Genomic DNA, 26520 nt, shown 5'->3' with positions numbered 1-26520 from the left:
ATGTTTAAATAGAACTTGTTTTGAATCGAAATCCGTACACAGTTTTTGTCTGAATCAAAACCCGTACACTTTTGAGTCGAAATCCGCACACACGCGAAATAGACTGGATCAAAGTCCATACAGCAATGAATCAAAATCCGTATAGATATAGAAGTACAAAAATGAACATCTTTTATTTATAATTTATCTTTAAATTTACGAATAAATATATTTCGAGGATCAATAGGTTCCTAAGCACGGTTTTCTAATTTTGTATATCAGCTGCAATTTTCGTAGCGTTTCGTTGCGGCACCGCTTATCGTAGTAACCGGAACCTCTCGAAGCTTCCCGGTACGACTTTCCCTTGCGTACCTCAGTCACAGCTCCTTCGAAATTGTGTGCTGTATATTTATACTTGTTTTCTTTCATTATATGCTGAAAACAAGAAGCAAGCTCAACAATATATGCATGATACACACGCTGTACGGATTTCGATTCAAGCAATTAACAAGGGTCAAAATCCGTACGGCACAGTTTTTGTTGAATATATACAATTTACACTATTTACCAGATAATATACAGCTCGAAAATGACAAAGACTTACCTTTTCCATCAATTTCAAGAAGATTCACAGAGTAAAACACGTATATCCCACTTGAAAAACGTTTTCATCTGAAGAACGTTTTCTTAGTAAACCAAATGACAACTGAAACCGATACACGATTGATTTTTTATTTTGAATATTTTTATTTCATGGCCTACTGACGCATAGTTAAATTTAACAGAAGGCGAACAGCTCAACGGACATGTACATGTAACTATCATATGAATTTTCATTTTTATAATGCTTAAAACTGAAGAAAAACGTCAAGGTGTACGGATTTCGATACTGTACGGGTTTCGATCCAGTACGGTGGTAGGTTAACTGTTACCACGCAAGAGAAATCAGTTCTTACCTCAAAAACGACCTTCAACTTTTTATTACTCAGCAACCACATACATGCACAGTTGGCACAAACTGTATTGCATATTAAAGATCAATTTATTCTCTAACCGTATTGAGCTGTTTCGTCGTTTAAATTTCAAGCACAATTGATTAGGGGGGAAACAGAAGGTGACGAAGTATTAGAGATGAAATACTCCAGCAGGCAACTTGCATTGTAAAATGTTGTATTAACCAAAAAATAAAAAATTGAAATTTATTCAAAAAAGTAAGCATTTTCAGAATTTTATAGGAGTCTGCTTTCGACGCCATTTTTTAATTTAAGATGACGACTTCCGATTTCTGAATTACCGCCTGAAATGTACCCTACCTCCCTGGAGTTAAAGTTATGTTTAGGAGCATTTTGAAATTTTAAAGAGTACGCGAAAGCCTCCAGGGACTATGCAAAAAAAACTCAGTAACGGCAGAAAAAGACATTTTCTTCATACACATGCATCATAAATGATTATCGAAACAAGTTTAGTGCTACCTACTAGAGATGGTCGGGTATGGGAAATTTGTTACCCGTACCCGACCCGTACCCGACTCATCGAAAATTTTCAAACCCGTACCCAACCCGAACCCGAAGTCTGGTTTGTTTAAAATACTCGTACCCGACCCAAACCCGAAAAATATCTATTCTAACTACCCGTACCCGACCCGTACCCGATAGAAAAAAACGCCGAAATTGCCGGTACCCGACCCGTACCCGACCCGTCCTGGTTTTTTTTTTTTTAATTTTTTTTTGTTCAACATGCCTGGGTACCTCGTACATTTTATGCACTGATTGTCATATGTGGTTTCTCGAGATGATGGCCGGAGCCAGGCTTGAACCGAGTGTGCGTGTGAACGAATGATAATGAACCCAGAGTTTCAGGCGGGTGGTCCACTATAAGGAATCGGTCCACTATGAAAAGTGCATGTCTGGTAAAGTTTAAAATAAACGACGAGTTTTATAAACACATTAAAGGGTCAAACGAATTTAAAAAGGTCAAAATTAATATAGTTTATAACTTGAGAAAAATTTGATAATTCACTGCATTTGCCAAAAATCTGTAATTTTGAGTATAGATTCGGTGCCATTGATGAATTCTAAAAATCTGTAAAAAACAGATATTAAATAAATAAATAAATGAATAAATAAATAAATAAATAAATATTTAAGTGCTTAAGTCCAAAATTTGGGTGCAATATCATAAAATTTGATATTTTTATAACTTTTCAAAACTCGGCATACTGACGTTTTTTGACATATTTAAAAAAAAAATATCATTACTTTGAAACGCTCTGCAGCTTCAATGATAGCTTGATTTTTTTTGGCCTCGAAAAAAAAGTTGATTTGTAGTTAGTTTTTATTACCTATTATAATATATAATATTGTTTTAATTTTTATAAAAACAATTTTTTTTTGCAAAATTTGGTTGATTTGAGGAGTTGTGCAAAAACTACGTAAGCTGTTTTTGTAAAGAGGACGCCCTGTGGCGTTGCTTGTGGTTGAAGATCATATAATTCTGTTCAATAAAAAAGTTAGGGGAGAAGTGCTAAAAAATCATAAAAAATTAAGTCACGTGCTTTATGACCGTCTCCAAATAAAAAGTGGAATGAAGCTTCGTGTTCAGCACCCCAAAATTAAGTATATACCATATTTTTGTCGTATTTATCGACACTTTTTTTTTACTTGGCAAGCATTTGTATTAAGTCGCCCCACTGTGCAATGCTCCGCGGTTTTCCTGACAGTTATGAAAAAAGCCCGACAAAAACTCCATTTAAATCAAAACTGTTGCAGGAAGAACTATTCAATCTAACATTAGAAAGCGATAGCATGATGTCATTCCCTTGGTGCATAGACTGCCGACAACTGTCAGAATAGGTATTAGGCGATCTCTCGTTGAGTGATGATGGGCGATTTTCTCTCCGATCTTACCGATTATCGACATTAAGAAAACACCCAGGCTTGAAATGATAAAAATTGAATTCTCACAATGCACGAAAATTGAATTACCCGTACCCGACCCGTACCCGACCAATTGAGAATTTTTCAAACCCGTACCCGACCCGAACCCGAAGCCTTGGTTTTTCAATTACCCGTACCCGACCCGAACCCGTAGAATATTTTTTGGCGTTACCCGAAACCCGACCCGAACCCGTCGGGTACGGGTCGGGTACGGGTTTCGGGTAAAAATACCCGTACCCGACCATCTTTACTACCTACCTATGATTTGTGAGTTTATCTAAACTGGCGAGCGGTGTAGCCGCAAGGTTACAGAGCCCGCTTTTACAAGTGAGTGGTCGATGTCGAAAAGGACTTGAGCATGGGTTAATTCTGAGGACCCTATTTACCTTCCCTTCACGCTGATTTCTACACAATACCTCTAAGGTTTTCTTTAAACAAAGAAGTCACTCTCATCATACAACTGGCCAAAAGTACGCACAACAAAACTTCTCCAGAGAATTATTATTGCCGATATTTGGCGGAGGAGCGAAGCTCGGTATAGCAGAGCAGTAAGCGTGAAAGGAAGGGTAAAATCAGATTACACACAAAACACGGATAAATAACAAGCGTGATATTTCTCAATAGCGGTGTTGCTGATAATGGAAGTTTGGGATACAGCAGTCACCCGGGCATTATCTCACAATAGATAAATGAATCTGATCTTTATGAGTAAGTTCATAGAGAAAAAAAACACTTCTTGAACGTGATTTCCAATAGTTTGCAAGTTTTGCAAAACAACAGCTCAAGGAAAATGAGCAATCATGCGAAAATCAATTTATTTGTAAAACATCGGCAAGGGCTGCGCGGACAAAAAAGGCTGACAATTACTGTCCTAGCAAGACCAACTGTTCCCGTCGTTTTGCGATTACTTGTGATAACTCACATCAAAGGCATACATTTGTCAAAAGTTAAAACAAAAAGGAACCACCCAAGCTCACGTTTCGCATCAATACCTGCTGGTGTACATGGCTTTATAGTATACCCAAAACACAGATTTAAGTAAACAACGCAACCGAAGGATACGGAATCCATTTTCAGTGAGATTAATGAAAATAAATAAACAACTCCAGCGGCAGCTCCGTTGGCTTCCTGCTGGTGCTAAATCTTACAAAGATGTATGCGTAAATATGGATGTAAAGTTTGTAGTTTTTAGAAAAACTTACATATTATAAACTCCAAGAAATTCTTATTTTGTTGCTTTGACGCTGGCGACCGCTTCGAAAGTTGTTTCAGATTTTATACCAACGGGCCTACAGAGTTGTGTGTGAGAAAAAAAACTTTTCAAAAGTAAGTATAGTATCGCCTTAGGACGACATGGTAAACAGTCGAGGTGAGTTTTTCGCTACACTCCATAAACGTTGAAATTGCTTTACGATCGATTCGCACAAGCTTTCCGTTCAAGTTTGGAGAGTTAGTTGGCAAGATGTATTGCTGTATTTATTTGTAACTGAGTTGACTAAGTGATTGATAGCGGCAAAGCTTTTTCCGGAAGCCCACTGGCATGTATATAAAAGATAAGACGGTGATAAAGTAAACGGAAAAGAAAGTTCATTTGTTTTCTTTAGGCAACCGATTGTCTTTCTAAGTCAAACATAAAAACGACATTCGCAACAGATGCCCCATTCACTGAAGGAAAGAAAACGGTAGCCACAAGTTTCAAAGAATCAGCTATTTTTGAAACATGCTAACAGTATTATTACTTCAAAACAAATAACACAATTGCAAATCTCAGAGCGTTCTTTTTCTCTCGTGTTATTTTACAGTTTCGACGTCCGAGGCAAACCTCTGCAGCAGGCTCGTCACTGGTCAGCACCGGAAAGTTTCGGTCCAAGAGCTCACTTCAACACTGACACGGATCCGGCAACGCTGGACATACAGGTAGGAATCTATGACGTCCCCCCCAACGCCATCTCGACTGGGTGCTGTACTCAGCGATAGACCAACTTCTTGGCAGGCGAGTCCCGCACTAAGAAACAACAATGAGACAAATAACTAATTTTTCAAAAACGCTCATGTATATTTCTGCTACGGTACCAAATATGTTGACTGTAGTGAAAACATGTAGTAACTAACGTTAATTGGGACCAAAAAAAGCAATAATTTTCAATTATAAACATTGCCGTCTGTGGGTCGTGGGATGTTAATTGAAATTTTCACAGTGCATTTTTACATCTCTCCAATCAGCCCATTTTTCAAAAAGTTGGTCCACCGTTGATCACAACACACACTCTAGCATTTTGTCAACTTTACGAAAAAAAAAATTAAATATACCTTGCTTTGTTCTATCTCGTTTCACGCTGCTTCTGCTGTCTGTGTTTCGTAAATATTTGTTTAGGATGTTCGACGACATGACGAGGGTGTCTATCGCTGCCGAGTTGACTTTCGTACCAGTCAAACGCAGAGCTTTCGATACAATCTCAGCATCATTAGTAAGTACCAGAGCGGTAGTCAGAGACAAGCAGAATCGCTCCATTGTTCATTGTCGGTCGAGAGCCCCGGGAAGATTTCGGTTCTCCTCTCTTGTTCTTTTTTTCCTGTTTTGTTTTCTCAAGAGCGCTCGGGATAAAAACAAATTGAATTAAGACAACACTTGAAGTGCAACATTCGCAATGGTTGTCTTACAAAAACTGTTGATTGTTTTTCCTTGAATTGTCGTGATAATTTTCCGGTGATTCAATTTGTGACCATCATCAAGATGAGCTTGACGGGATATAATAAAGTTTACGAACTGCAAGAGTCGCAAAAATTCGTCTAACTTTGCCCATGGTGGTGGTTCAAATGTTCGTTAGCACGTTGAAGCATGGAGCTGCTTCATACAACTGCTCGAGTAAGTTGTGCGACATTACTTGTTTAAAATAGTCTTGAAAAGATAATAATGAAATGAATGTCACTGTATAATTTAACCTGAAAAGTTAACAATAGGTAGTAATGATTACGAAAAGCTCATCAACGTTTGAATATAAAGTATCGTTGCACGCCAATTGTCATGCCAGTTTAATTTTCCTACAATAACAAACTGTTCCGACCTAATAAAAATAATGTACCCGGTACGCTTGTCGATTGAAGTTGAAAGTAAAACACCGACCTAATCGCAAACACTCGACGGGACAAAAGAACTGACACCATGCCGTGCAACGTGGTAATTTTTTATTTAATAGCAACCAACCGCACAAAAGAGTGATGTTTACTTCCTACCCACGATCCTTGGTCCCAATAAGCAAGCACAAAGCGAAAGCATACGATAGAAGAAGAATAATTGATCGGAGCTTTTCACGAGCTTCGTTATGTAGGTAAGTAGCGAATTTATCAACCCTACTGGGTGCCAGATAGCGGGTGTATATTACAAAAGAAAATAAACTTAAAAATGGGTTCTGAAAAAAATTTTCAAAAAAATCCTCGCATGTTTTCCATGTTCTTTTGAAAAATTTTATTACCAAAAAGTTTTATATATTTTGACCGGTACAATAAGAACACATTGTGCGAAAATAATACCCCGATAGTTACCTACCTGATAAAAATTTGGTGAAGTAGACTCATTTATTATCAAGAAAAGTTCTATAAAAATCGGAAACATAACAAAGCATATTGCATACAATTGAACGATTTATTGCTTCATTGTAACAATGTGTGTTGCTTGGGTACCACCCAATGTATAAATTGCCTCCACATGCTTGTTTTGAATCCAAGTTGATGACTTCCAGTTTCTGGGAAACAGTCTCGAATGGCCAAATACAGCCTTGAATGACCGAATAACCTAATATTTGCATTTTTTTTATTTGGAATAAAGCACATAATCCACCAAAAATTGACCCGTAACTGAAAATCGAAAACATAACGAAGCATATTGCATACCTACAATTGAACGATATATTGGATATTTGTTTAAGTGTTTATCTCATAAAGGAGACAATCGCAGATACCCCTGGTAAACACAGGTATGGCGCTAAAGCTCAAACTAGAAAAAAATAAGAGATTATAGGTTTTTAACCGTTCGTTCTAGTGAATTTTGGTGCCCCTAGTCACTAACATTTTTTCAGAGACTTAAATGAGTTTTCTCGTAAATATAACGTTGAAGCGACGAATCCGGCGAGCGAGTGCGTCTTGAACTGTCCTACAGATCAGACGTGTTTTCGGTTGCTTGTGGACTGGTCTTTGACTGACTATAGCTTCAAAGTTTGTGTTTTGTCAGTGCGTCCTTTAAAGACTACCAGAAAGTAATTCCACATCAGTCTTTATCTAGACTACCTGCTTTTGAATTTAACATTCGTTTTTAACTTTTTTCGTATAACCTGAAATGACAGGGCGAAAAAAAAAACCGCGCATCATTACGAGGAGAAAGAGAGAGCATTCTCTCTCGGACAATTCGAATGTCTGCAGCGAAATTCCTTGTGATATTTTGCCTGAACAAGAAGCCGGTGGAATGGAAGTTATTTGTAATGATACTATACAAAATGTCAATTCTTTCAAAAAGGTGAAAGCTCCACCTGTTGTGGTAACTATTTCTTCTGAATTTAATATTTTCAAAAAGGAACTTTCAACGTTTGTTTCTGACGTTAAAGTTAAGCCTGACGTTAAAGATCGTCTTGTTCAGTATTTAACTGACAATATGTACAATTTTTTTACCTACGACACCAAGAACACCAAGCCGTTCAAGGTTGTCTTGAAAGGTCTCACCAACGATCAAACCGTTGATGAGAACAAAACTACTTTGACAGAATTACTTGGCATAGCCCCTACCCAAGTAATTCTTATGAAACAAAAATCACGAGGTGAAAACAGTCAGAGAATTGGAGTTTCCCTTGTGAACTATTTAATTCATTTTAACCGCAGTGAAGTTAACAACTTTTTTTTTTTGAAAAAGCACATGCTTTATATAATTTGCGTGTAAACTGGGAAATTTAAAGGCAGTTTGGCGGAGGTGAAAATCATATGACCCAATGCCGTGGATCTAATTTCTGTAACATGGGCCGAAAATGCCTTTATTGCGGAAACTCTCACAAAAAGGACACATGTCCTGTGAAAGAGAGTAAAAATTTTCGGTGCGCCAATTGCAACGGCAACCATATGTTAAATTTCCACGAATACCCTGTCCATTTAGCCATTGTTAAGGCAAGGCAGGGTAAACAAAATTCAATTTCCCAATCAAAACTAACTTCAAAACATAATTCTCCAAGCCCGCTGTACCGCCCAATTTTTCTACTCCTTTGCATATTCGTTTAACGTATGCACAGGTTACAGGTAGTTCAAACATTATTTCACCTAATGTTGGTAGTTCGAAAATGACCGTTAATATGAGAGGTAAACAAAAACCGGTAGAAAATAACATTGATTAACCCTAATATTGCTACGGAAAATATTTTTTTTATGCAACTGCTTGGGGCCCATTACGGCAGGTAATTTTATTTTCTGCAACAAGCAATGTTCGATCTTATGAACGCCATGTTTCAGGCAAATTCCATGTTTGAAGCCATTCAAATTGGAACAAATTTTACACTTGAAATTGTAAATAATTTAGCAATGATTTTAAATAAAACAATCAAAATTTTAAATTGGAATGCTCGCTCGTTAAAAGCCAATGAGAATGAGCTTTTTAATTTTTTAACAGTCAATAATGTGCACATTGCTATTATTACTGAAACATTTTTGAAACCTAACATCAAATTAAAGTATGATCCCAATTACGTGGTTCATAGATATGATAGGATTCAGGGTTCCGGCGTTGAAGTTGCAATTGTTATTCATCGCCGAATCAAACATCGTGCTCATCCCCATATTGAGACGAAAGTTATTAAAACTTTTGGAATTAAAGTTCAAACTGAACTTGGGATTTTATTCATTGCCGCAGCATATTTACCATTCCAATGCACACGCGAGCTCAAAAATTATTTTAAAGGTGAATCACAAAAGCTCACCAGAAACCGTTCAAATTTTTTTATAATCGGCGTTAAAATGCTAAACATCGATCATGGAATAATTCTCAAAGTAATTCCAATGGCAAAATTTTATTCTCAATTGTTCCTCAGGATACTATTCTATTTCGTCTCCGAATAGTTCTACATGTTTTTCTTGTGGAAGAAACCCATCAACAATTGATTTGGTGCTTACAGATCAAAGTCATGTATGTAGTAAATTGATCACACATGCTGATTTTGATTCTGACCATCTTCCAAATATTTTTTCTATATCACAGGAATCAGTTTTAAACCCTATGAGCTCTGTTTTTAATTATTACAAGGCCAATTGGGATATGAAACTCATATTGAGAGTAATTTCAATAATGAGCTTGATTTGCAAAACGAGGTGAATATTAATTCCGCTTTGGAAGCATTAAAATGTGCAATTGTTGATGCCAGGAATTATTCTGTTCCAAAGGCTCAAGTGAAATTTGATACACCAACATATGACAAAAATCTTCAACTTCTAATACGTTTGAAAAATGTCCGCAGTTATCAACGTTCTCGTGACCCTGTTTTTAAAATTATTTATAAAGATTTATAGATAGAGATAAGACATAGATTTACTCTTCTGAGATATCAAATTTTTGAGACTAAAGTTGAAAAATTGAAACCATATGCAAAACCCTTTTGGAAGCTGTCGAAGATTCTTAAGAAACCTTCAAAGCCTATTCCAGTTTTAAAGGATGGTGAACGTTTTCTCGTATCCAATCAACAAAAGGCTCAAAGACTTGCTCAGCAGTTTGAGAGTGTTCATAATTCAAATTTGAATTTTGTGAGTTCAATTGAGAATGAAGTCACACGTCAATTTGATTTAATTTCTTCCCAGAGTTTTTTACCTGCAGAATTAATTGAAACTAACTTGAATGAGATTAAAACAATTATTGAAAACTTCAAAAATATGAAAGCACCTGGTGACGATGGAATCTTTAATATATTAATCAAACATCTCCCTTAGAGCACAATTCATTTCGATTTTCAGTGAAAATTTTCAATTGCCGCTTCAAAATTGCTTATTTTCCCAAATTATGGAAAAATGCAAAAAATATTCCAATTTTAAAACCGGATAAGAATCCAGCTGAAGTTTCAAGTTATCGACCAATCAGTTTGCTTTCTTCAATAAGTAAACTGTATGAGAGAATTATTCTTAACCGAATGATGTCACACATCAACGAAAATTCAATTTTTGCAGATGAACAGTTTGAATTTCGCCATGGGCATTCCACTAGTCATCAATTGCTCAGAGTTACTAATATGATTCTAGACGTAGAAAAAGCTTTCGACAGTGTTTGGCATAAAGGTTTGATAACGAAATTGCAAACATTTAGTTTTCCAATTTCCTAATCAAAATTTTAAAAAATTATCTCTTTGATCTAACTTTGCAGGTTGTCTATCAGAATTCAAAATCTGATAGATTTCCTGTCAGAGCAGGTGTGCCTCAAGGTTCAGTCTTGGGTCCAGTCCTGTACAACATATTCACTTCAGATTATTCTGATTTGCCTGCAGGATGCACTAAGTAATTGTGCTGCGATGAAACAAGCATTTCCGTAAAAGCCATATTTTAGAGAAAAACTTTCTTCTACAAAATTTTTACATATGATAAAGCGCTTATTGAGAAATTATCAAAAGTTAGGGCGACCCAAATTTTCGATGAAATCAAGTCTTCAACTTTTTTAACAGTAGATAAAAAAATTGTTCTACAAAGTTTATTTTAAGTGTAAAAAAAATTCTCTATCTTTGAATACAACCATTTTATATTGATAAAAGAATTTTGCGCTTTAAATTTTTATTTCATTTTTTACCTTAAATCTGTCTTTGAACAACTTTTAGGGATTTTTGAGAGAAACAATTTACAATGCTTTATCTCGATGAATGAATATCTCAATTCTACTCAAAATTATTAATATTTTCCATCACAAAATATGCGTTTTTCATTTGTTTGTTTTTTTTTCGGGGCAAACATAAAAAATATCTCTTGGTCTCAATTGAAAAGACACATTTGTTTCTATAAATGGAGAAATTTTGAGGAATATGTTATTTGTTTAAATTTGAGTAAATTTAATTTAAAATCATGACAAAAATTTCAATCATTTTATATATTATGCATATAAAAGCACACAGGTTCATTTTTTTTTGTATTTTTCTAATCAATTTCAATCAATTACCTTCAATTTGATCCAAAAAGTTTAAAAATCGATCAACTGGTTCAAAAGTTATGAGTTTTTGAAAAAAAATACATCGAATGAAGCCGTTTTTCATGGTCACCCTATCACCCAAACACAAATCCATCCCTGCAATTTTGAGCACGTGAGCCTGTCCGAAATAAGATGACCATGAAAAACGACGTTATTCGATGTATTTTATTTTCAAAAATTCATAACTTTTGAACAAGTTGATCGTTTTTCGATAAGTTACAGTTATAGTCAATAAGTTATTATTTCCTGTATTTGACAAGTAGGTTTAAATCCCTACGAATGATAAGTCCTAATTGCGAAAACGAACAAATCCTAACAATTAAAATTACAAATTTCTAACAGTGTTGAGTAGTCACCATTTGTGGTTGAACACACATACTCATTATTTACTAATAAAAATAAAAAGACGGACAAAAGTCTTTTTCGACGATTTAGCATATAGTTGTGTAATACGCGATTTGAAATATTTTAAGATATTCGTTAAAAATATTATTAAGAGAGTATTCAGCAACACCCCCTTCGAATGTAAAACTAGAAATTTTTTTTAAAAAAGTTTACCAAGTTGCTTTGCTGCCAACATCTGCTCAAGTTAGTGTGAAATCCGCCTACAAAGTCATTAGAAATCGGATAACTATAATCGAAAAAAATTGCTGGAAAACCCCTAATGCCCGATCATACCCGGCCATGATTTTTCGCGACACTTCTGGTGTACACAACCAAAAAATACTAATAAATATAAAAATATATATGTTGCATCCTGTTGTAATTGTTTGTAAGTGTTCAAATACTGAAAAAAATCATGTAACTAATTATTGTGATCTGTATACTGTAAACCGTAGTTGCCCTGATGACGAGAAAATATATCTTCGAAACGTTGGCCTAGACAAAAAATGAACTTGTTTGAAAGCAGCCGTGACCAAAATTGCCATCATTGAACCGAACTGTGTTTTGAGTGCTATAGACGGACTTGATTATGAATGATTCGATCAGATACGATAGTGGTTTTCAATCTGGGGTACGCAAAAGCTTAGGGGGTACGCGAAAGAAAAATCAGTAATGGTGGACGAAGTAATTTTTCTTTATAAAAACCTAATTTGTTGTTCAAACTTACTCTTAAAACATGACTGTAGTAATCAAACAAACCATAGTTCAATTTTAAACCTGGAATAGACTACCACAACAAGACCTTCCACTTCTCTCTCCCACTCTGTGAGAACATTCCAAACTTAGGAGGTATAATTGATTTAGAAAATATCGCCAAGGAGTACTCGGACAAAAAAGGTTGAGAGCCGCTGAGATGCTGGGCTCGATTATATACAATAGAAAAAAAAATGATATTATGCTGCTCGAGATTTCGAGCTTAACTTGAGTTAAATATGCGAGTAATGGTCAAAAATAGAAATATTCAGAACGAAAATTTCAATTCCTTTATTTTTCAATCCTGTTCGTTTTTGATTTTACCTCTTCATGAGTTCTTCAATTTAGTAATATCTTCCCACTAAGAATGATCAATGTTTTCAAAAATCTGGCATCAGTTTTGGCCATTCAAGCTAGGTTTTTTATATCATATCTAGTCAGACATAGTTGAACCCTCCCAGCTGGTCTCGAGTTACGATGGTGGCCTAACAAGCCAGTCGTCGTAGGTTCGAGTCTCGACTCGGGGAAGACTGTTAGTATCAGTAGGGTCGTAGCGCTAGCCCCGCAATTATCCTGTACACTTAACAGTTGGCTGCGAAGTCTGTGTATAATAAACAGAAGGTCGAATTCTGAATCGGAATGTATCACCAAGGCTTTCTAAGATAGAGTCGATAAGTCGAATTAGATCGATGGAAATAAATCCGTGTTAATCCGCAATAAAACATCGGCAGTTTTCTACACGCTAATCATACGATTACAAAAAAAAACGTTATTACGCTTTTTCAAAACAATCCGCAATTATAAATGTCAGTATGATAATAACAGTTGAGTGGACTTAACTAGTACTTCTAACTAAATTGATTCTATCCCTTTCTGAAAAAAATCGCTATTTCATGTTATATGCGCAATTTTATTCTGTAACTTTTTCATCCCTAACCAATTTATCATATCAGAATCGACCTCGAATTTTCTCCGCTTTAATAAAAATGGTTACGTCCCTGCAGCCAGGCCCAGCACTAAACGCGTTTCCAGATGCATACGAAATCTATGAACCGAATTCAAGATTCGTGAATAATCGCATGCACAAAAGACAAGCCACTTAATCACTTCCAGCAGTATCACGACGACGGACTCGGTAGCAGGAGGGAGAAAATCACAATCGGATGGCCCATAAAATCCACATCACAGCGGGAGACGACAGGAGGAGCTGGGGAGGCCTTTGGGCCGAAAGAAAGCGAAAAATTGCTCCAAAATTAGAGAGTAAGAAAAATGTGGAATATTAATTTTGTCATGATGCTTTCGAGTTTCGAAGCTCGTGCAAAAGTACTTTCAACGTGGCGGCGTGGCGTTGTCGTCGTTCGTCCCGGAGCACTCGCGAAGAAAATGATTGCGCAAAAATGAATGAGAACCCGAAAGCCTAGGCGCGGCACACTGTCAATAGGGAAAAAGATTTCATTTTTTTATTGCTCCCCATTTTTTTCGCCGGTCCCAGGATGGAAATTTAATTTGAATAATGTGGCTGCACTGTCGGCTTGATTCGACTGGACGCTTAGTTCGGTTTTGTTGTGTTCTGTGATCCGAATGGATGAACGATGAGCATTTTTTATATTACGTAGCATTCGTCAATATTAATTCTGTTTGGAAGTCTGACAAAATTGACTTAGAAGCATCACGTAGAGTGGCACCGGTGCGGTAGATAAGGTTTTTTTCCTTGATAATATTTATTCTAGTGGGTACGACGGTGACTGTTCATCGATTGCGATGATGGAAAGATATGGAGCGTTAACAACCATTTTGAATGAGATCATTTGAATTTCTCTTTTTTTTTTATTCTCGCTTATTTACCGTCGGTCTAGTTCCGCCACTGTTGTGGCCAATCACCGACGCCCAGGGAGACGACGCCACACCCAGGACCCTAACTCACGACCCGTTTATTAACGGACCGGCGCCAACGGCTTTACTTCCTCATGCGATGGAAGGCGTGATCCCAGAGATTTTTCGCCTCAGAAAATCTCCCGGTGTCGGCTAGGATTGAATTTAGACCAGTTAGGTTGGTTGTGAGTGGATCACGCCACCTCACAACCATCGACACCTATGTCGGCGGTGGGATTCGAACCCAGGCGTCGAGCGTGGTTGGCGGAGACGTTACCAATCACACTAGGCCCCCGCTCGAATTTCTCTTTTTGATTGTGATGAAAATGTAATAAAACAAAATTTTCTAATGATGAAAAAGCCATCAACGGCTGAATAAATAAATTTAAAAGACTATCTTTCTCAAACGTAAGGCAAATGTTGTACATAACACATGACTTAGCTGTGTGTAACAGTGATTAGTTTTGTTTTGAATAATAATTTACGTTAGCAAAATCTTTCATCGTGAAACATGAAAAATCAATGCTTTATTTACTCAATGCGCTTTGCTGAGTCGATCTGAAATCAATACACTTTATCCCTTATCACGAGAATCTGAACACATTTCAGGCGAAACCATTGCTTTGATATTTGAATCTTGATGTAGCGCAGCCAGCGGGAAACAAAACAGAAAAAACGGAAACCTTTGCCTGCAACTGGGACCAAAAGATTAGCATAAATAAATATTTGAAGTGGCCATCCAGATTGAAGAACTTTCTAGCTTGTGCAAGCGACATGTTTTTGAACTGCAAAGGGTATTATTATGGAAATGCGATGATTTATGTCATTTATATGCAACCGATATGATAAACGGTGACCCGATATCTCAATGTCACCAATGGGTGTTCCCAATTAGAAAAATAAATATTTCGATGTGGCATTCAGTTTCCGAATTCATATGAAATACTCTGAATAGAATTTGGTTATTTATTAGAACTAAACAAAAGAACTTTACAAGTAAATATATTGCATCGAACCAAGCTTAAGTGGACTTTCTTCAACGACAAAAAATCTAGGCATAAACCATCTATCACACGAGAAAGTAAATGGTCTTCAGTTAGGACCCTGAGCTATTTTCCACTAAAAGTAAAGGAAACCAACTTAAAAAAATAGGTGAACTGACAGATAACACATGTCGTTTCTGTAATTCTGAAGTAGAAACCTCGGAACACTTACTATGCCAATGCAGCGCATTGATTCTGGGAAGACTGCGTACTTTTGGTAAAGGTGTCCTTACGCCTAACGAGATATGGTCTGCTGAACTTACGAAGGTAAGGAACTTCATCAAAGAAGTCATACCTTCTTGGGGTGAAATGCAAAGTCTTGGGGCGACTATCACTGATACCCATAATGATGGAACGAACTGACAGTGAATACAAAGTAACGCGGAGTATACCACAATATATCTAACTAATGGTAGCAGTGGTCATAAGCTCCTACAAGGGGAAAAAGGAAACCAACAGAAAATAAGTCAGACAAAAAGTAACGATCAGAAAAGAGTACAAACTGAAAATGCAAAAATTAAAATTGTCGATGATGACTAGTCAAAAATCAAAATTCATAAATCGAAAACCAAACGTCCAGAAGCAAAAATAGCCAGAATTCAAAATTCTAAAGTAGAAATTAAAAAATCACAAGTCAAAACTCAAACGTCGAAAGTCAAAGGCAAAAGCCAAAAGTCAAAAGTTAAAAATCAAAAATCAAAAGTCGAAAGTCCAAAATAATAAATTAAAAGTCGAAGTTGTGAATTCTGAAGTCTAAAGTCTCAAGTCTTAAGACCAAGGTATAATGTCTAAAGACTAAAGACTCAAGTCTAAAGTCTCAGGTCTCAAGTCTTAAGTCTAAAGTCTAAAGTCTAAAGTCTAAAATCTAAAGTCTATAGTCTAAAGTCTAAAGTCTAAAGTCTAAAGTCTTAAGTCTAAAGTCTAAAGTTTAAAGTCTAAAGTCTAAAGTCTAAAGTCTAAAGTCTAAAGTCCAAAGTCTAAAGTCAAAAGCTTAAATTCTAAGGTCCAAAGTCTAAAGTTTAATTTTAGACTTTAGAATCCAGACAGATTCTAAAGTCTGAAATCTAGGGTCTAAAGCCTGGATTCTAAAGTCTAAAATCTAAAATCTCAAGTCTAAGTATACAGTCTAAGCTTTAAAGTCTAAAGTATAAAGTTCAAAGTCTAAAGTCTCAAGTCTCAAGTCCAAAGTCTCAAGTCTCAAGTCTAAATTCTAAAATCTAAAGTCTAAAGGTTAAACTCTAAAGTCTAAAGTCTAAAATCTAAATTTTTTAAGTCTAGAGTCTAAAGTCTAAACATCTATAGTCTGATGTTTAAAGTTAAATGTAAAAAATAAATAGTCTAAAGTCTGCAGTCTTAAGTCTGAAGTCTAAAGTCTAAAGTCCTAAGTCTAAAGTCTAAAGTCTAAAGCCTAAAGTCCAAAATCCAAAGACTAAAGTCTTAAATCTAAAGTCTAAAATCTGAAGTCTAAAGTTTAATGTCTCAAGTTCAAAGTCTAAAGTCTGAAGTTGTCAGTCTAAAATCTTTAGCCTTAAGTCTAAAGTCTACAGTCTAAAGTCTAAAGTTTCGAGTCTAAAGTCAAAAGTCTAAAGTTCAAAGTCTAAAGTCTAAAGTCTCAAGTTCAAAGTCTAAAGTCTGAAGTCTAATGTCTGAAGTCTGAAGTCTAAATTCTAAAGTGTTAAGTCTTAAGTCTGAAGTCTTAAGTCTAAAGTTTGAGGTCTAAAGACTAAATTCTAAAGTTTAAAGTCTAAAGTCTGAACTCTACAGTCAAAAGTTTCAAGTCTAATGTCTAAAGTCTTAAGTCAAAATTCTAAAGTCAGAAGTCAAAAGTTGAAAGCCGAATGTCAATAGACAAAAGTAATAAACAATTAAATTTTAAATAATAAAGAAAAAACGATGAACGCGGAGATGAAAGGGAATGGACGCAACACAATATATAGGGTAAACAGAAGTCTTGAAAGAGAAACGAAGATGTGAAACTGATTTTCAAAGGAGTTTTTTACTCTGCATAAAAACTGAAATCCACTTCAAATAGCTAAATGTTACACAGGTAGAAAACTTTCATTATGCATGAATAATAATCTAAGCAGCTTACCGTGAAAAACTAATTAACCGACACCATCAAAACTGGTTATAAATGATTTAATTATTTGATAGTTTGAAATAGTTTTTTCTTGAGGTTGTTCTTGTTGTTAAAAAGAACCTAAAAGCCGCGACGTAAATTTGCATAATGCTAATATACTATATATAATCATTTTTCCTGCTTCTGTTTACCTTTCAGCTTTCTGAAAAGCTATTACTCGTCTATATTGATCGGAATTTCAATAGGGTACGCTGCTTCCATGAGCTGAGGCGTAGTATAGGAAACAAGGTGAAAATCAAGTTTTATACTCAAGTTTTGGTCGCCCACGATAATGCAGATGGACGAACGCTACCAATTAAACGTCGTCCCCAACAAGCCGATGCCACTTTAGTTAGCATGCCTGGCTCTTGCGCAGTGAACAGCCGTGGCGAGCTCTTAGTGAAAGCACTTCAGAAACACGCCCGATAATAAAATTGCCCGATACTTTCGACGAAATCCTTCAGTGGTTTATAAGTCGATTAAGATTTGTGAGCACTCACGCTGTTCATTCCGGTAGGATTAGCATTTATTTTGTTGCTTAAACTCGCTCTCTCGCTGTTGCTTGCTTCCTGGTCACTGGACTTTATCTCATAACGTGATTGAATAAATTGATAAGCACATCATTGCTTGAACAACTTTCATTGTTTTTATACTGTGCGGAATTTAGAGATTGAATGTATAAAGCAGAAATGACTTGCATCTAAAATTGTGACATCAGTAGCGTGAAAATGCGGTAATATTACATTAAAAATATATTTTCGAATGCTTCGAAACTAAATTTTCAACTTTGTTACGGTTCTCAAAGAAACCTCATTTAAAATACCGTTTGTTCAAAATTCGTCACAGCATGAAAACCCTCATCTGCGACTTTGAGACAAACCACTTTAGGAAAAAAACTTGCTTGTTCTGTTTCTTTGTCATGAGCCAAGCCATAATCTCCCACGCGTTCTCATAACTTTGCGAAAAAAAAACTTCACGCTGCCAACTTTATACAGTCATGCGTGTGATCCGCTATACATATTTAATCAAGGATGCGAGATGGAACTTTTCCGTGGAGGCGTGAAACACACTCGTCGCACTAGGGTAGAATGGTTCTGATGCGAAAAAACACAACCATCAGGATCCTTCCGGAAGAATGTTCCGCAATTATCGAGAATTATGACCTAAGAACGTAAATACCGCTTAAAGTGTGCGTTACAACTAGATCACCCTGGAATGTTTCTCATCGCGACTGTTTCCGATAGAAATTTTATTGCTCTGTGCATTTTTTTCAAGCATTCGTGATTTAGGTATATAATTTCCTCGTTTTCTATTCTGTGAGTTCCCTTTTTCAAGGAGACTTTCATTAAGTATGATTAGCTAGCAAGTGTATGCGACTTTTCAATTGCAGATTCACTGCTCTCTTGAACAATATACCCTTGAGAGAAGGGCAATATTGTTATGTAAGGGTTGAGAAGTAAAGCCTTTATAGATCAGATTCTTGTGACGACAAGAACACAATAAAAGTTCGAAAAGTAAGTCAATTCTATTGAATATGTTGGAAAGTTATAAATAAATGCGCTCTTCAAAGTGAAACATGTATATTTTTATGAAAAGTTTTAACTGACATTACCCTACTAGTCAACACCAAACGACATCTGCATTGCCAAATGACCAAGTCTAAAGCGCAAAATTTCCATTTAGTATCGTTTTGCGGTGCCCTAGGTATGCCCTAGCCCCGGCAATCAACATCCTCCAAATTTGAAATATGCATGTCGAACGAAAATCACGAACTTTATTACTTTTGCTGCTTCGGAACGGGTAGAGTGCTTCGGAGTAAAACTTTCCACATAACATGCCCGTCAATCATTCACGTGCCTTCGGCGAAGATTCTTGCACGACTGCCCTTCTTTTCACGGTTCAGGGTGAAGGGACAAGGTAAATTGTTTTTTGCTGGTTGAATACATTTTTTCGTTCGTTGCGGTAATTATGGCAGCGTAATGTCAGTTTATAAGCAATTTGAATAAATTTCTGGTATTTTTTTATTTAGATGCTGCTCTGCCATTTGCTCGGAAAATATTGCAGAAATGCAAAATAATACTACTCAAAATACAAAATACTAAATAAAACAAAAATCCATTATTCTCAAAATGTTTAAGATTCGATTTGATTTTTCCCATTAAAAATCAGTAAATTAATTTAAAGCCATTTTATTAGAGTAGTCAAATATATCTTTTGTTGTATTTAAATAACAATAATAATAAAGATCATTTTTGTGTTTCAAAGAACGATAACTCTTCCCTTTTTTTACTCATTTGAGAGTTAGCAGCTCCAGAGCAATTCTTCACGAAATGGAAGATCGATTTGATCAGATTATTTCCTATTGGATCAATACTGATATAATGTATGAAAACTCGCTATTTTTGAATTCAACTTCTCGTTGAAATAATAATTAAATGTTTTCATCACAACTTTGCGCGTACAAACAATTGTTTCCTTGTGTCTTTTGGTTTGCAATTTTGCCCAAAATCAAATTGTGTTTCAGGTGCGAAACTATGTTTCCTCTGTTTGTCAATAGATGGCGCCAGCAGTAGATGCTGATCGATTGACATATCTTAAACGCGATGCACCGAGCTTAGATATATCACACCGCTTTGACACGTTAATGATTTTATTGTGGCATCATATATTTTTACCTATGTGAAAATGTCTGATTTTGTACCAAATAATCGTCATCTGCGGAAAGAGTTACTTTTCTTATTTCATCAAAGGAAACAATGGAGTTGGATGGAGGAAACAATCGGGAGTTAAAATAGTTGAAGAGGTTAACATAGTTAACGTAGAACACGAATGCCTGACTTATATCACTGTATTTCTTGCAATAGATTTGGGAATACACTCGATTGGGGTTAATCAACTATGGTGATCAGCTCTCTGCTTTAGATGACGTTTACTTCTACGCCGGCACCAGTGTGCCGACAATAAACAACAGCTGAAGCGGTCTCACACGCTGCCGTATCCAGGACAAGAATGGAGTTGAATTGTTGTTGTTTAAGGTTATTTGTACTGTTATAGATTTGTTGGGTACCTCACATGTTTTTACGAATTCAATTGATCCATATTACTGTTTTCATATTAGGTGTGTGTTTTGGTTGCTGTTTTACTTCACTTTCGAATTACAGAGTATTTACTTCAGAATTGTCCACTTTGATGGCGCTTGTTTGAGAAGCTGCTTCCGATCACAGTTGTAGTTTAATAAAAAAAAAACATTAATTATGCTCCTCTAAATACATGTAGTAACCTGAAAAAAGGTCGATTGATGCAACTGCAGATTTTATTCAATTATCGCAAAAATGCGCCATAGTCATACCGCGTAGGATATCCGCTCTGGCATAATAAAATAGGCCACGCCATTATTTCATGTTCTTCCATTTCCTTACCTGCGTGAAATTTTATTTCGTATGTTGGAATACTAATGTACGAAAAAAAATCTCATTACATTTTGTTTCACAGCTATCTTCTGAATAGCTCCAGCTTCAGCAACGTTTTAGCGATTGGTAGAAAAATATCAACTACTCCAGTTACATAATTTTGGGGCACCAAAAGATATTTCACAACAGTAACATCATCGGAAAGTTTGTTTGAATCATTATCATATCGGATTGTCATTCGCCGGTTATTCTAGTTCTCTCGTTTCTCTAGTAGAATTTCCTGCCATTTCCAATAATTCTGCAGCTGCCAAAAACTTCATAATAGCAGCCAAATAGACGCGTGCTTAGGCACCAACGCGCCCAGCTCGACTAGCAAGAAATTTAAACCCGGCTTGTCTTTCTTCGCCACAATCAGCACCCAACGTCCGTATGGTACCGGTATAGTCTTGGAATTGATTATACACTAGATATATTGTGTCGACCGTGTTAGAAAAAGCAAGCATCAAGCGACCAATCAGAGGATGACATCTGCGTTTCGACAAGGCTTGAAAATTTTTAATAGTATAATAGTTCAAATAATCAAATTTCAATTTTCTGCACTTGATCGGGTGCATAGATGATATTCCAATCGATCGCTGTACGAATGGATGAAATCGGCTGGAAACTGACTGAGTTTTTAACGTTTGAAAGTGGACAATTTTCGTGACGCTCTCGATGTTTTCGGTTTTTGAAATTGGGATTCCAATTTATATGTTGCCGTAAGACGTGTTCTACTTCAAAAAATTTCCAAAAATGCTGCTCAAAGTGAAACAACGTGCCGAGACTGGTTTCGTCCCTTTAAGACGGTAATTTCGGTGTTGACGACTGAAGGAAGACCAAAAACCTTGGAAAAATCTGAATTGGAGGACTTGCTCGATAAGGATCCATGCCAAACACAGGAACAGCTTGCTTCGATATTGGGAATCATTCGCCAACCAATTGCACGTTTTGGAAATGATTTGTAAACAGAACTTGGCTTTCTTATGATTTGAAGTCACCCGTCGCTTCGTGGCGGGTGACAAAAATGGATTCATTACAGCAACCTTGAAAAAAAGTTGTGGGAACTCTTCGGTCATGGTTTTACGTCTCCGGTTCGCTTGAATATACACTTAAATAGGTTATTTGGTTTGTATTTTGTGGGACTAAGTCGATGTTATTTATTATAAGCTGTTGAAACCGAACGAGATTATTACTGGGAAACAGTATCGACTTCAATTGATGCGATTGGTTAGAATACGATCAGAGGCGCAAAAGGTGATTCTACTGCATGACAACGCCCGGCCTCATACTGCTTATATGGTCAAAGCTTACAGAGAAACACTTAAATGAAAAATTATACCTCACAGGCTGATTTTTTAAAGTTTTTTCGGTAGCCGAAATACCAAAATAAATTCTAAATTCTGAAAAAGATTTTTATATTTTCAGTTAGATTTTACAGATACAAGTTATCATAACTGTAACGCAACCTAGAAAATGATTATATTTTTTTTCAGATATTTGTTTATTAGAGAACGGAGAATAATAGTTTTCTTTTTTTACGGCAGAGTAAATTTATTATCTTATCGACTCAAATTACACATCGCAACAAAAATTCACTTTTTCTTCTGCCTTGGCCTCTACGTATGATTTTTTTAGGTAGTTCATTTTCATTTTCATTTCCATTTTCGGGTACAGAAGGGGGCCGCAGGGCCAAGTCTCCAGTGCTTAAACACTTTCCATGCTGTACCAGTGGAGAGATATGATTCGGCATCGCAGCATAGAAACCCGAGAGGTCAAATAAATTCTGCGTTGGAATGCCGTATAGTAAGACAAGGTTGAATATAGTGGATAGTCGAAAGGAACAGTGATAGTATGTAGTTGCAGAAAGGTGCATGAAAAGAAAAAAAGAATAGTTGTAACTGTGGTTGATGTTAATAAATTTCGTCCATTTGTAATATATGTATGTAATATTTGTCTCGTATGCCGGTCTGCGTCCAGGGTCTCTCAAGGCAACCCTTCCCAACCGCACATATATTTAAATATTTTTATTCATTAAAACTCTTGTCAGATGAAACATTTGATAAATAGTAATAACAATAGTACTAGTAATTTACTTTTTTACATACCTGCTGTGCCCTAATCCTTTACTTACCCTGTTTTATGTTTGTTACCATTAATCACTCTTTCATTGGCCTTTGTTTGATTGTATTCCTCAGGGTAATTGCTTGATTCTTCGTTTGTTCTAATTCTTGATTTTTCTCGCATTTTAAAAAAAAGAGGAAACTGGATTAATAATTTGGCTTGAACAATAAAACAGTTTGAACGACGGTTTGGTTTGAACGACCGCGCATATATCTAACTACTGGTTGAGCGTTGGCTTTAAGAAAGTTGACAACGCAATCTTTTGATTATTATACCAAATTCCTTTACTGAGCCCTCTCGGCACCTCAGTAGAAAGCATGTCTTAGTTGTCACAATAGTCAATTGAAACTGCTTAATCCGTAAAAGACGAGATTAATCAATCTGACCTTTTATCAAAGTGTTAAATGATTCAAACATTCCACCCAATCATTATCATTAACATTCAACTTCGTCTTATTACGGCCGTTACAATGAAAGACTCTAATGAGCTTTATAGACATTTAAAATTGTTTTACAATGGTCATGCTGTATGCAGTATTAGGTTAAGTTTTATTGCTTCTTTATTTTGATTACAACCGAAAAGCCCATCAAAGTCTTTTCAAAGAACGTTTGAGGTGTTTTGCAACTAGAATCTGGCCTTATTGACTGGATCTATATTGTATAATACATTACCGAAAATTCTCTTTTATTTTAGTTAACGAATTTAAACCAGATATTACTAATTGCAAAACCGTCAAGCCCCTCAACCTAGGAGAGGGACGTATAATTTTTTTAGGTAGTTTGATTCAAAAATAAATTTCCACGAATTTGGAACCATTTCACTTTAAGGACAACAATGGCACCATTTTAAATTTTTGAGAAATCGGAAACACAGAAATTCAAAAAGGCGCCATTGCTGCCTTCTAGGAGTTTGTCCACATATTAGCATCTTCTTACCCATCTTTTGAAAAAAAAAAACAGAACTTAAATCGGATAAAAACTGAGCTCAAAACGGCCATTCTAAGCAAACGGTTTTGGCATGGTTTTAGTATATTGCACAAAGCAAAATAATATCGATCGAGTATGTAAAGCTAATGTCTAAAAGTGGTATTCAAATTATGTCTTATATTTAGTGAAAAAAAAGTCTCAGGTATTAATTGGTAGGTGTCTAATCCACGGTAAATGTCAGCAACATGTCGATTTCGCCCCAATTCTCCTACAGTACTAATTTATCTCGACGTTAAATTAACTCATTTGAAATCTGTTTAATGGGATACAAGAGTGTAAGCGATACTCAAAGATACAATTCGATTTGTCTTCGTATGATCCTCCCCTTTTTGCGGAGAGGGGGTCTCATTTCTGGCATGGATTGGTCAAAACAAAAAAATCTCGCTTCAGCTTTGAGACGGAATTATCGCGTCTCAAAATAAACTCTATGAATCATTTCAACTCAAGTGTGCAAAAAAGAGACAAACGTGTCATCGACCACCTCTGTTTTGGCTCAAATGTGGCATGGTTGATTTAAGGTCATTATGCAAAAAATCCAATTTTGGCACCGATTGGTCCACCTCTCGCCCCGTGAGACCTTTCCCTTTTTTGAAAAAAATGCATTTTTTTGTCAAAAAGTCTTGTTTTCTTTGAATTATAGCTTCAAAAGCATGATGTCTAGAAATATATTGAAACATGGAGTTTGAAGAAAATTAGTTGAGGATTCCAAAAATATATCAATATTCTGAGTGACAGTGTTGCCAGATTTATCGTTTTTTCATTTGAAAAAATGAAATAGTATTTTTCGGCAAATGAGTATATGGGTCATTTCATACGAAGTGACCACGAAAGAGCACAAACTTGGACACGACCATCACAGATTTTGCTCAAAGGTGGCAGAATTATTCATTTACTGTCACTTTGGAAAAATCCCAAATTTGGTGTCGATTGGAATACCCCCCGCTCTGTGGGACCCCCCTGTTTATTGCAAAGTCACGCATTTTTTGTTCAAAATCTCATTTTTCTTTTTCTTACAATTCATAGACTAAGATGTCCGTAAAATAATGATAGATGATTTGTGAAGAAAATAAACCAAGGAATCCAGAAAAAAATATAAGTTTTGACCGGAAGTGTTGCCAGATAAATTATTTTTGTATTTGAGAACTAAATTTACATTTTTCGACAAATGCAGCCATTTTTATTTTAAATTTGATAATTTCACATAAGAAACAACTATCATCCCGAGGTAATATGAGCCAATCTCGAGATATAACATTCTTACGAAAAAAGTTGTAAACTTCGTAATTATTTTTTTTACAATTTATAGACGTAAGACACCCGAAAAATAGTGATAGGTGAATTTTGAAGAAAATAAACCAAGGAATCCAGAAAAAAATATTATTTTTGACCGGAAGTGTTGCCAGATACATTATTTTTGTATTTTAAAACAAAATTTGCATTTGCATCATGCAAATTTGTGGGTTCCACCGTATTTCTTGGAAAATTTTACGTAAGAAACACTTATCACCCCGTGGTAATATGAGCCAATCTCAAGCATTTTTACGAAAATAGTTCTGAATTTCGTAATTAATTTTTCGTAAAAATGTTATATCTCAAAATTGGCTCATATTACCACGGAATGATAAGTGTTTCTTACGTAAAATTTTCTGAGAAACACGATGAAACCATCAAATTTCAAATCAAATTGGCTGAAAAATGCAAATTTAATTTCAAAATACAAAAATAATCTATCTGGCAACACTTCCGGGCAAAAACAATGTTTTTTTTCCGGATTCCTTGGTTTATTTTCCTCAGAATTCACTTATCACTATTTTTCGGGTATCTTACGTCTATAAATTATAAAATAAAATAATTACCAAATTTACAACTTTTTTCGTAAGAATGTTATACCTCGAGATTGTCTCATATTACATCGGGGTGATAGTTGTTTCTTATGTGAAATTTTCCAAGAAACACGATGAAATTATCAAACTCAAAAGAAAAATGGCTTATACTCCGAGATATTATGAGCAGAACCCGAGTTATAGTATTTCTTATTATTATTCTGCTAATATCTCTAAAACTGGCTTGATTATGGACAATCTCATTATTCGATTTGAAGAAAATTATTCAAGAAATCCTAAAAAATAACAATTTCGACCGGCAGTGTTGCCAGATATGTTATTTTTTCTAACTCCAATATTTATTTAGGCCCAACCGCGAAGCATTACGGGGTCGAATGTCTTTTTGGAGTAGAAAAAAGCCAGCTTGAGTAGATAGCCTATATCCCGACTGCTCCTCCTCAAACTAGCATAAAAACCCTCTCATCTTTTCTCTTTAAAAAATACAATTCAAAAATACAAAATTAATTCTAGTCTAGTCTAGTCTAGTCTACACTAACACAGTCAGTACTTGAATCCTGGAAAATGATATCCACCATTTAAAAAAAAAAAATGGTTTCCATACATTTTTCTTGTCAACGGCCAGGCCTACTGTGTAGCGCAATATAATACAATGTAATCTAAGAACGGGGACAATCCGTACCAACCGTTCCGTATGTAAGAAGTCATATAAATCGTTGGGAGTGACAAAGCTAAAAAATTACACTCCTTTGTTGGTCAATCTCCTGGGATGGAACATAGGTATTTAGGGATACAGCGCCTTAACTCGCTTCAACTGTTACAGTTGGAACTTGAGTACTAACTCTAGT

General features: G+C 35.8%; 1 protein-coding gene across 1 annotated transcript in view; it reads left to right on the top strand.

Annotated features, from left to right (window-relative positions):
- The window catches only part of LOC129726561 (nephrin-like), an 875571-nt gene that overhangs the window by 602993 nt on the left and 246058 nt on the right, over window positions 1-26520 (top strand). Inside the window, exons 4-5 of the mRNA XM_055683414.1 lie at window positions 4718-4832; window positions 5290-5383. Of these exons, the coding sequence (XP_055539389.1) occupies window positions 4718-4832; window positions 5290-5383 (209 nt within the window). The remainder of the gene's footprint in view (window positions 1-4717; window positions 4833-5289; window positions 5384-26520) is intronic.

Source organism: Wyeomyia smithii, chromosome 3 (assembly GCF_029784165.1).
Source record: "Wyeomyia smithii strain HCP4-BCI-WySm-NY-G18 chromosome 3, ASM2978416v1, whole genome shotgun sequence".
NCBI classification, from domain to species: domain Eukaryota; kingdom Metazoa; phylum Arthropoda; class Insecta; order Diptera; family Culicidae; genus Wyeomyia; species Wyeomyia smithii.
Note: the sequence above shows the minus strand (reverse complement) of the source record. Positions and strands in the feature narration are given on the sequence as shown.